Below are 12,367 nucleotides of genomic sequence, written 5' to 3' on the forward strand. Positions count from 1 at the left end.
ACATTTTGGGGGCAATTGTCCAGGGGTGTATGCATCATGCCTGTACCAAAGGATCCCATTGCTCATCCCTAATACATTTTTAACAAATTACTTGGGAAATAGGGATGGCATGCCTCTGGTGTAGCAGGAAAATTCATCACTTGAAATGTATCCCACTTCATTTTCTTTTGTTGCCATTACCCAGATGGAATGCCTTTTAATAACGTGGTACAGGTGCAGGTGAAAATGAATCACAGGTACAGGTGCACTGAAAATGAATCACACAAAATGATGCTAAACTCCACTAACTATTCCCTTCATGCTGAGTAGCAGTAAAAGGTGTTCCACTGCTCTTGTTTGCTAATCCTTTTGCTCTATAGTGGAACATGTGAAACTTGTAGGGAGGCTGACTAAATTGTGGTCATTTACGTGGGTTCACTTTCCTGGGTTTTTTTATTCTCAGCTTCCTGAATAGTGGTGAACTCCCAGCATTTCAAAGATGTGTTAAGCACGCTAAAATTTTCAGGGGTTCAGTGCTAACTCAGGTAGAGCTTCTGTTGAAGTCAGACTTTCCAGATTTTGACATTAAAGTCTGCTTCAAAGTTTGGGCAGATTTCAAAGGAGCCAAGATTGTAGCTGTAGCTGCAGGACCCTCTTCAAATGGATGTAACTCTCCTGCTTAAAAAATGCACAAATTATCTGCTGCTCCTTCAATGAGTAAGGTGATCTCTATCTTAAAATACTTTGCAAAGTGTCAAGCTGCTTAAGAAACATTTTATGTACTTACTTTTTTTCAGTGACTGCTATTGACCAGTGTCCATGATTCATGGACACTATCCACATACCCAGGTTGCTTCCAGGTGGTCACTTAGTAGTGGATCTAGTCTAAACTCTAGTATTTGTTTGTAGCTCTCTCCCCTCTTTCTTCCTTTATTATTAATCCTTTCACAAAACTGTGGATTTCAGATCTTATAAATTGTGGCTAATACCTTCTTCTGTGGAGCATTTTGATAAATCATAGTGTTTCATTTTATATCTGCAATCTGAGTGTTTTGAAGTAGAAATACATACATTATAGATAAGGTCCAAAGCACTATAGAACATCAAGAAAATTGTAGGAGAAAAAAAAAGTTACAGGTTCTTGTAAAGCTCCTGTCACATTTAATTGCTGGTTTAGGCTTTTGACATTTAAAGCAGTATTATCCTAATATATACTTTTCTTTAAAGTTCAATACCAGGAAAGCATATAGTGCAGGGTAGAGAAAAATAGAAGTTTCTAGTCTTATACAAACAGTACCATGAATTTAACTTTGTCCTAAAAAGAGGTGACCCCAATCCATGTCGATACAACATCTACATGATGCCATGAGCTCAGAGAGTTTACAAATATGTGTTTACTTACATGTATGAGTGCATTTTTGAATTGCAGCCTGTGCATGTTTGTCAGATGAGAGATAACACGAAAAATTATTTTGTAGATATAGAAGTATCCGTAGTATGAAGACACTTTTAAAATTTTAATCTAGCCTGGTTTTAAACACGGGGAAACAATGGATCTTGATAGTAGGTGTTGTCCATCTCTGAATCAGGCTTTTTCAATAATTAATTTTAAAATTTAAAGTTCTGTGCTAGATTTCCTCCTCCATAAGCATGACCAGTTCCCACTGAAATCAATGTGAGTTTACGAAGCTGAGAATATAGAACATGGCTTGATGCATGTTTCAATAGTTCAGGTTGTTTTCCTGTGTAGCATCTATATATTGCCTCATTTGTATTCATTTTTCTTCTACTCTCTGCCTTCCCCAGCTGTTTGATCTGGTGTACAGGGAGGAGACATTGCTAAATGTGATAAAAAGTGTTACCCGGAATGGCCGTTCAATTATCCTCACTGCAGTGCTAGCACTCATCCTGGTTTATCTCTTCTCCATCATTGGCTTCCTCTTCCTGAAAGATGACTTTATCATGGAGGTTGACAGGTTGAAAATCAGGACCCCTGCTGCAGGTATTTTTTTTTTTTATATTAAAATTTGCTTCCAACATATCCCTTTTCCTGTCTGTCTAACCTGAGTTTTCATCTAAGGACATCAAATTTCTTTATTTGTGCCTGCACGAGAGCAGAACTAATTCCATATACCTTAGAGCTCAATTAAGTCTCTGTGTAAAATTTAATGTCTATAGGGTTGTTTTTGTCTGGGCTTATTTGTTGAAATGCTAAAATCTGACACATTTGATCTATTATGTTTGCTTCACAAATTTGTGATAATATTTTAAAAAAAAATCTGTATTTCCTAAGTATTTTCCTAAGTGAAAAGCAGCTTCAAGTGGATTGTATTTGTTCTCACCCCACCTTAAAAGCAGCTCATAGTAATTTCTGTGTACTGTATGAGGCATGTGATCTTAACATGTTCATTAGCTGTATTCATTTCATTGCTTTTTAAGCTTCATCCAGCAGAAATTTATTACAGAATTCACATTTCTACTGATAAAAGCATCTTTTAAATTCAGGGTGTATTTCATGGTTGTCATTGTTAGTGTATAATCCTGGCTTCAGTAAAGTCATTGGGAAGTTTGGAACCAGTTTTAAAAAGGCCAGGATTTCAGCTTTCTGGAATGAGAGACTTTAGTGAAGTGAATAGAGAGTTACAGACTCGCTTTGCTAGAAAAGAGCCAGGTCTGGTCTGTGCAGAGCTTTGTGTGTGCTGCCAACCAGCCTGCTGGGAGCATGGGCAGGGGAATAACTGGCTGCAGAGAAAATCTTGAGAATAGCTGGTGATTAAATTCCTCGAGGCATGATTCTCCCAAACGCTGAGCTCTTCAGACCTGTACACAAGCACAGAACTGGCGGAACCCAGCCGGGGCTGTGTGCACTCAGTGTTTGCCAGTCTTTTCCTGAAGTTGTTTTTTCAGGATTTAAAGCTCACAGACAAGGCAAAGGTCATTCAAGACTCATGAGCCTGGCATACTTCTGCAGCTGGTTCAAAACCATATTTTAAAAAATATAAAAAAAAGAACCTGACAGATTTCACAGATTTCTTTAACATACCGTGATTTTTAATTTTTTTTCCCCACTGATCATCCATTAGGAGCTAAATTGGCTTATATTTGACTTACCATTCATTTTTGGGACAGAACTTAAGGTGTAAAGTCTCACTTTGAAAGGTGCTTGTGACTATCTTAATAAAACAGGCTACACACAGCTCTGGTCTGATCCAGGGCAGCAGCTCCTGCGTGTTTGTGTTGCTTCTGTTGAGTTCTTGGCAGATTTTTGTGGTGTGGGTATGTTCTTGCTGGCTTCATACATTGCCATTTCTGATCAAAAATTCATCAAGAAAATATGCTGACTGAGTGTTGATGGAACATTATGCTTCCCAGGACAAGTGCTTTAAATTTTTTCTTTATAAAGTAGCAGAAAGAGTAAGTCAGAGTGCATGTTTTCTGCATTACACATACTGTCTTAGGCTGTTATTTTGCTGTATAGTTTTGCCATAATTTTTTTCTCCTTAAACCTTTTTGTCTCTCTAATTTGAAATGCAGAAAATTGTTGAAGGTGCACAAGAGAAAATTGGTTTGATAAAATCAAGCTGATGTACACATTTACCACTTTGGGAATGTTAAATTAGTGTTTTACACAAACCCATACATATTTACAAATGAGTACCAAACTGTGTTATCATCCTTGAAAACCCTTAAATATTCTACATTCAGGATAACTGAACATCAGCTCGGTGTCCTTCTTGTCAGCTTTTGTGAATAATTTATCTAATGGTTTTTAAAACTGACATTATTTTCATATCTGACAGTTGTTTCTTGCTTTGAAAATATTTTGTTCTCACCAGAAGCAGCTGCATTTGATGTAGATTCATTAATTTCAGGAGATGAAATGGGAATAGCTGTGATATACAGTAAATATAAAACTGTGTTTTTGTTCATTGTGATTGCTTTGAGCTGTTGAGGCAGACTCTTTCAAGGAGGGAGGAATTTCTGGTGTAATTTGTTCTGTTTTTCCTTCTTAACTTTCCAACCCTGTGATTTGCTCCTAGAAAATAATGATTTAAAACTTAACATCAATGTAGTGCCTGTCTTTTTGTCAACATCCCACTTTTTCCACAGGTATTGGTGAAGTTCCCACTACAACTCTGACATCAATGATGGGAGCCTGTGCAAAAGAGAATTGTTCCACGAGCATCCCAGCTCTTAACCCAGGTGAGCACAGAAGTTCCCTCAGGCCAATGACGATTTAGAACCAAGGGATCCCTGGCAGTGTCCAAGGCCAGGCTGGATGGTGCTGGAGCAGCCTGGGCTAGTGGAAGATGTCCCTGTCCATGGCAGAGGGTTGGAATGAAGTGATCTTTAAGGTCCCTTCCAACCCAGACCACTCTGTGATTCCTCTCTGCGTTGCTGTTGCAGGGACTTCTGCTGGTGTGAGAAGTGATGATGAGTCAGAAGTGCTCAACTTCTGCAAGGCTTGGAGCTTAGTTGGCAGCTTTGCTGTTAATGGGAGTGCTTCCCACACCTGATTTCCAAATGCACTGACATTAATTTTGTTATTAAAAGAGCTTGCTGAATCATTATGCTTGAACATACGAGTTGCTTCTTGCCAAGTGGCTTAGCTGAGAGAAGCAGCTTGCTGCTTGTCTGCAGCATCCTCACCTGCACACACTGAGCCACTGTTAGATCCAGTTAGGGCCACAGAAATTCATTTGCATGGCACAGCATATCTATCAGCAAGCTTGTGTGTATTTTTTCTACATGCATCTGGGCCAAAGCTGTATTATAGCCAGATCTAAGAACCCAGATCCAGGCTCTCCTGTCTGTCTGTCTTCCACTCTTTCCATGGAGCATGAGGGGGCTGGTCTTTCACTGCAGGTATCAGGTTTGGTTTGCTGTGTTGTGCCCTTTGCAGTGGAGGTGTGTGCATACTGGATGCTCAAAATATTTGTTGCCACAGTTATCTGTGGTTGCTGGGGGCTGAAAGTGAAGACTGTCCCTTCCTGTCTGCCAGTATAATGTTGTTTCATAAGCTTTATTCTTCCACTACTAATTCTTGAGTTTTTGGGATCAAAGACTTCAGGGAGAGGGCTGTAAAAGTAGGCTTTTTCTCCCCAGCTGGTGTGTAAACAGGCCTCATAAACAACATGGGAAGCTGTCTGGCTAGATAGAGAAAACAGTCTAAGAGCTATTGGCAAAGCTGCTGCATTCAAAGAGTAATCAATCAGTCAAAGAGATGCAGTGTGGCTTTTGCCAAGCTCTTTAAATGATAGAAATCTCACATTTCTCATTGTTTGGGTACTGCTCCATTAAAATCAAGCCATAAAGAATGATGGCTGTACAAAACATCTAAGTGCATTCTTCCTTAATATTGAAGAAATTTTATCCAGTACCATTAAAACCCACCAACATTCAGCAAGAATAATTCTGCTCACCTTAGCCACCTGGTCAAAAGAATTGTTCTACTTCCTGTCTTTTCCTGGAACTTTCACTCTGGTGTAAAGTGTAAATATGGTGGAATGCAAAGGCATGAGATCAGCATCCCTGGAAGTGTTCAAAAGCTGTGGGGATGGGGAACTTGGGATGTGGTTTAGTGGAGAACATGGCATGGTTAGGTGAGTGGTTGGACTCAGTCTCAGATGTCTTTTCCAGCTTGAATGGTGCTATGATTCTATGAGATTTGGGGAGTTTCACATTGCAGCACCAGAGAAGCCCACAGCTGTGTATGGGAAAGAGAAAATGTTCTCAGTGGCATCTCAGGTCCTGAGTGAAACATGAATTATGTTGCTTTTCAGATCAGATCACTGCTGATCATTTCTTCTGTTAGGACTCTCCTTCCTTGGGTTTCCCTGGTGAAGCCTGTGCTCAGTCATTGCTCTCACTGGTGAGGAAGTTCCCTGGGAGCCAGTGTGCTGTGCCCAGAGAGCCTCCCCTCTCTGCAGCCTGCTGCTCACTGCTGCTCACTGCTGCCAGCATAAAAATGCTTCACCTCCTCTGCCTCAGAGTCTCCCTGTCTCCATTCCAAAGGCATTTCCATATCACTTCAGTCTATGTCTGGTGAAGTGCCTAATCACTTAAAGGAACTTCGCATCCTACAGTACATAACTCCTCATCCTCTGTAGCCCATAGAGACCTGTGCTAGAAGGGTGCACAGATACCTGTTTGTAAAAGGGGACATTTCCAAGGACTCTTTCCACTGCCTAGTCCTCTGTGCAAGTTCTGCTGGATCCTGGGCACAGGTGTGTCTCACCTGATGTGCTTGTGTGGCCCAGGTAGCTGTGGGCCATCAGATGAGGATTTTTGAAGTGAATCTTCCTATTTTCCCTCCCCCTGCCCCATGATTAACATTGTGGGGTGGTCTTAGCACTTAACCTGGTTTGCCTGTGAATTAAATTTAATCAGAAGACAGCCTGCCTAATGCTGCCCAGAGCCTCACAAGCCACTTTCCAGGGTGGAACTGCTTGCAAATAACACCCCCCCAACCTCAATTAGTGTCAATATTGGGTCCTTAACAACAGTGCATTCTACAGATCCACTCCTTCCATTCAAACATGGGCACAGTTGGTGCTTAGAGGGGCTGAGCCTGCACTGCAAATGCTGTTGAGCATTGAAAACAGACAGCTGAGGCAGAACATGTGCCTGTAGGGTTGCCTGGCTCCCAAATTGAAGGCAGCTCTTATTGCTCCACATCTGGGAGTGGAAATAGAACAGCAAAAATGATGTCTGTACACTCCCCACAGCCTACATTGCAGCACTAGAGGTTTCTGCCAATTTTGGGCTGTCTGGCTCTTTGGCAAAGATCTTGCAACCTGGGCTTGCTTTTCTGGGATGCTGACACTCTGTGTTGCAAGATGCGCAAGGTGATGTATCTTGTTTCTCTGAAGCCTGGCTTGCTCTGAATTAGCATCTCAGTGGACAGGGAGAGTTGGGTGTTAGGGCTGCTGGTAGACAATTCCCTCTTCAGTTCTCAGTTCTCAGGCACGGATTATCCTCTCCTTTCACCAGAATCTGATCATCTGTTGCTTCCAGCACCTGAGTCTGGTCTTGTGAACTACAAGCTTTTTTCAAGGCTGTTAATTAATTTTGTGGATGGTCTCCTTCTCAAGCACAGCTCAAAAAAAACAAAATAAAAAAAAAGATGGAGTATTGTTTGAAAGGAGGGAATAATGGCAGGATACAACAGCAAAGATTATTTGGTATGAATAACATCACTGTGCTAGTTAAAAAAAATCGAGGTATGGCAGAATAAAAAAGGTTTCTTGTTTCAGTCCTTTCAGTTTCAATATTTAAGCAGTTATTTTTAAATCCAGGATTATTTGTGGGAGGTAGTGTCTGTAATGACCATATAGTTTAACAGGGAAGTCTGTCCTGATGTCTGCTTTTGCTTTTCTTTTTGCTCAAAATTCCTTCAGTAGGGAGTTGTTTCTCATTTAATTTGCCTATGGAGCAGAAGCAGTGGTGGCAAAAGCAGCAGACACCAGCATGGTCCTGTGCATCGCAGCCGGGATGCATGCACCACAATTTGGGAACCCAAGTCCAAAATTAAATTTAAATCCAAATTACTCATCTGCAACGTGAGTGCTTGCGGACAATTCAATGTATCAGAGTCTATCTCAGTGCCCCAGATGTGGTGTTTTGGGACTGTTAAATACGTGTTTCAGTCAACTCTCACAGCAGGATGTTGTTATTTATTAAACTGTGTTACAATGAGTGCACGGAGCAAACCGAGTGTGAATCGCTGCCTTCCCCGCCTAAGCAAGCGTGTCCTAAAGAGAAAGGAAGGCAGGAGGAATGGCAAGCACAGCCCTGAGCCTTCAGCCCAAGGCAGCAGGACACAGGGAGCAGCTCAAACTGTGGATGCAGTGAGTGTGTGGTGGGAGGGACTCTGGCCAAGGTGGACAAAGTCCCCCCGGGGTTGGTGTTCCAGCCCAGCTCCTGCGCACGTTCCAGCATCTCCTGTACAATAGTACCCTCTGTGGCTCGGCCAAAACCTCGCAGCAGCTCTGCACTACAGATAAGAACAGAATCCAAGTTTTCAAGCTGAGCTCAGGGAGAGCCTTTCATTTAATGTCTGTCAGACCTGTGCTTGGGCATTGTGTGCTGGTGGAAAGATCATGGACAGACTGACTCGAGCAAAAGCCAGCCCCTCCTTAATGGGTTTGAAATGCTAACGTGACTTGGCTTGTATCCATGGGTAGGTAATGATTTCACAGGAGGACAATCCTTTTATAAATGTGCTTCTAATTCTCTGTTTATATTGCTTCTTGTCTGTGCTGCATTTTTAGGGGGCTCACTGGAAAAGCAGTGGGAAGACTGCAAGGAGAAGGGTTGCTCCCATGAGCAGAGATGGTGGCTCTGGGTCATTAACAGCTCTGGTGGGGGCCCTGCTTGTGATTTTCTCTTCAGGCTAAGTGTGCCTGATGTGCCCAAGTATGTCACCAGCAGCGATGTGCACATGAGTGGGGATGATCAATGAGGTTCTGGATGAGAAATACGAGAGGCAGATGTGTCTTGCAGTTGCTTTCTCTAACAGAATTGTGTCTTTGTTTGATGAGTGATTGTTTGATACTGTGGTTCCTGTTTGCAGGTGAAGAAGAGGAGAATGGAATAGAAAGGACCTGTGACACCCTGCTCATGTGCATTGTGACCGTGTTAAACCAAGGCCTACGGAATGGTGGGGGCGTGGGAGACGTGCTCAGAAAGCCTTCCAAAGATGTGAGTGTTTTGGCTCAGGAAATGCATTACTCCCCATGCATCTCATGAATGCCAAAGTCAATTTTTGGAGGTTATAGACAGTGTTTGTATCTAGTCTGATCTCATGTCACACAGTTGATTTATCCATGTAATTTTTAGATCCCAGATGGGATATTTAATGGGAAGAGCTAAGCTTGGTATGATGATGATACTTCAAGAAAGGATCTCTAGGTAGTTGTTTACCACTTCTGGAAAAATGCAGAATATCATAACTTTCAAAGCACTGCTGAGAAGTTTGCCCTGGCAGGCACATCTGGAGAGCTGTGTCCAGTCCTGGGCTCCTCAGGACAGGGAGCTCCTGGAGCGGGGCCAGCAGAGGCTGCAGAGATCATTGAGGGCCTGGAGCATCTGTGACAGGGAAAGGCTGAGGGAGCTGGGGCTGTCCAGGCTGGAGAGGAGCCCCAGCTGAGAGGAGCCCTCAGCCCTGGGTGTCCCTGTGTGCAGGGAGGGCTCCGAGCAGGGCCCAGCAATGGCACCAGAGCCACGGGCAGGGTCTGAGCCCAAGGAAGTTCCACCTGAACATTTTAGCTTATATTCAGCATGGCATCTGCCCTGGAATAGGTCCTGTTGTTTACTTGTACTCAATCAGCATGAAGATTGAACCAGAATTTCATATATTTTCTCTTCCAGAAATTTATTTATTTAAGTATCTCCCTTAATAGTTGGGTGGTTTCATGAGTTTTTATTTAGGTTCAAAAACAACATCACAAATAAAGGCAATCTAGCAGTGCTTTGCTTGATGAGCCACACCATAGATGTTATAAATAAATTCAGGATAAAGTAAGATCTCAGTAGGGCTTGCTAGAGTCCAGTGCAGCTCAAATATGGATGGAAGAACTCCTTGTGCTGGGAGGAGGAGTCACTGTCCTATCTTACAGACTGGGAGGTTGTGCAGGAGCCAAAGTTTATCCCCAGTGGAGTCTATAAGCACTTACAGACTTTGAAAGTGACCCTTTGAAAGTGGCCCTTGCCACTTAGCAGCTCTTTAATGCTAATTATATTGAAGCACTCCACAAAGGGTAGTGCTATTATTCCCATGAATGTGTGGGAAACTGAGCAATTGTGACTTCAGGTCTCTATCATGGTGAAGAAAAGGACTTGGGTAGTCCCTCCCTAGTCCTGTAAGTAAGGCTAGGAGAATTTGGCAAATGAAAAGCAAGATCTGTAGCTTTGCTTGAGCTAATGTGAAAATGTTGTTTAATATTTTAGATTTGTGCTATTTTTATACCTTATTGCAACCTTGCTATTGCAGGAGCCCTTGTTTGCTGCACGAGTTGTTTATGATCTTTTGTTTTACTTCATTGTCATAATTATTGTTCTCAACCTGATCTTTGGAGTCATCATTGATACGTTTGCTGATCTCAGGAGTGAAAAGCAGAAAAAGGAGGAGATACTGAAGACCACCTGTTTCATCTGTGGTAGGTGTTACTGATCTCTTGAGGTATTTGAGGGTGAAAGAAGTGAAAATAAATTATTCCTCAATAAATAAAGCTTGGACCCCAGGCATTGTTCTCTTCTACAAGTCTGTAAAAATTTCAGAGGTTGATTCCAAATTTATTACCTCTCAGTAGGAGACAGGTTTGGTTTCTGAATCAAAAGCTAGCTTTGCTGAGAGGTGGCTTCACAGTCTCCACCCAGAATCCGAGGCAGAAGAGCCGTGTCTCACGCTTGCATCATCATCACTAATGGAGATGGGGCAGCTCTGTTCACAGAGTGTGCTGCAGATGAAAGTGCAGCTTCTATTTCACAGCACAGAGCATTCCAGAGCAGCAAGAACTGCCCATTTCAGAAGGTGATACGAAGCAGGAACAAAAGAATTCAGTGGAAATCATCCCCACAAAGCCCACAGAAAATCACACTTTGAAGAACACTCACAAAGAGGGGCAGACCTTCATTCCCTGGGGGACTTGAAAAAGCCTTTTTTGTAGGCTGGGTGCTGTTTCCATGGTTGTACTGACAGGGATGAATGCTGTGCAGAGCACAACGTGTCTTTAGTGTCTGTGGACAGGAAATCCAGGGAGGAGGGTGGAAACACGGAGGCAAACGTTGGTGATTCCTTTCCTTCCTCATTTCTGGTATTCTTCTTCTGGAGAAGAGATCTGGACCATTACAGGGAAAAATAAAAAAAAAAATTCTTATGACTGCAGCTCTGTCAAGACTGTGTGACAGCAGAGCTGCAGGGACTCACCCTCTCTGCCAGGTTGAAGCCCACAAACAATCTCACTGAAGCTTAAGTGGGACTCTTTATATGCTTGATGCTAAAAGTGTGCATAAATCTTTGGAAGATCAGGGCCTGGACTGCACACTGTGTGCTTTGCAGTACACATCTAGAAAGAGCCAGAGACAACACTTGTAAAACACTTTATAGCCCTCTGCATAGAAGGCACTGTAAAGCTGTAACATATTTATTATATTGTTATTTTTATTAAGAGGAAATATCACAAAAGAGAATAAAAACTGCGTTGAAAGACTTCTGTCAGGAATGCCTTCTGGCCTGGTATTTCTTGCCTGGCAGTTACGACTTTTAAATTAAGATCTTTCAAATTTATGATCCTTTAAATTAAGTTAGGTTCCTTTTTCTAACATATTTAACAGATTTGCGTATTTTTATGTTGAAGTAGTTTATTTTTTGGCTTCATGTTCTTCTCTTTTTGCAGGACTGGAGAGAGACAAATTTGATAACAAGACCGTTTCATTTGAGGAGCATATAAAGGCAGAGCACAACATGTGGCATTATTTGTACTTTATAGTTCTTGTCAAAGTTAAAGATCCAACTGAATACACTGGGCCAGAGAGCTACGTGGCACAAATGATTGTGGTAAGTCAATTTGGGCATGGGCTTTATGCAACTGAGAGATGCTCCTTGCAGCTAGGGCAGAGAATGTCTTTCTTTTCCCCTCTCTCTGAACAATGGGAGGCATCGATCTGTATTTTTAAAGATCATTGCACATGTTTTAGTCTTGCAACAAAACCCGGACTTAAATGTGATGAAAAAGATGAAGGTGCAGGCTGCAGTCCCCAGTTTGGCGTCAGTGCTCTCATGCTCTGTGGGTTCTGCTGCCTCATTAGGCAGAGCTGGGGCGGGAGAGCATGCATCATAACATCTGCTGCTGCTCCAGCTTTGTCCAGTGTCTCTGGGCTGCTGTCCAGAAAAATAACATCTCCTGCTGCACACTGAAACACGGGGTCAGTGCTCAGGGCTGGTGCTTTTCTCCTATGGCTGCTCTGAACAAGCGAGTGAAAAGACCAAGCAGAACAGCCACAGGGTTTGAAGAGCCACAGAAGCTGCCTTGTGAAGCAGGGAGAGTGTTTGGATTCAGAGAGAGAAATGTGATGATGCTGGGCCACAGAGGTGTTCGATTACATTTTGTTTCCATCCTGCTGCCGAAGATGGTTTGTTCCGCTGAGTGAGAGGAGCAGATTATCAAGGCTGCCTGGCTTGGAGCTTCATTTTTGAGGAATTCTGCCTGCCTGCTGGGATATTGTGGTGCAGTATTTTCTTCCTGTGGACCTGCTGGCAGGTATTGCGCTGTTCCAGGCTCTGTGGTTGCAGAGCTGGCATATGTCAGAATCCCGAAGGAGGCTGTAACCAAATGCGCATCAGGCTTTGCTGTTCATGCATTTCTGGAGCCACTTTTCTTATCAA

General features: G+C 42.7%; 1 protein-coding gene across 4 annotated transcripts in view; it reads left to right on the plus strand.

Annotated features, from left to right (window-relative positions):
- ITPR2 (inositol 1,4,5-trisphosphate receptor type 2) overlaps positions 1-12,367 on the plus strand; it is a 241,850-nt gene that overhangs the window by 208,090 nt on the left and 21,393 nt on the right. For all 4 annotated transcript variants that reach the window (XM_033056927.1, XM_033056928.1, XM_033056929.2 and 1 more), the window contains 5 exons: positions 1,786-1,981; positions 4,090-4,182; positions 8,555-8,682; positions 9,974-10,139; positions 11,379-11,539. In XM_033056927.1, the coding sequence (XP_032912818.1) occupies positions 1,786-1,981; positions 4,090-4,182; positions 8,555-8,682; positions 9,974-10,139; positions 11,379-11,539 (744 nt within the window). The remainder of the gene's footprint in view (positions 1-1,785; positions 1,982-4,089; positions 4,183-8,554; positions 8,683-9,973; positions 10,140-11,378; positions 11,540-12,367) is intronic.

This window comes from Catharus ustulatus, chromosome 4 (genome assembly GCF_009819885.2).
Source record: "Catharus ustulatus isolate bCatUst1 chromosome 4, bCatUst1.pri.v2, whole genome shotgun sequence".
Classification (NCBI taxonomy): domain Eukaryota; kingdom Metazoa; phylum Chordata; class Aves; order Passeriformes; family Turdidae; genus Catharus; species Catharus ustulatus.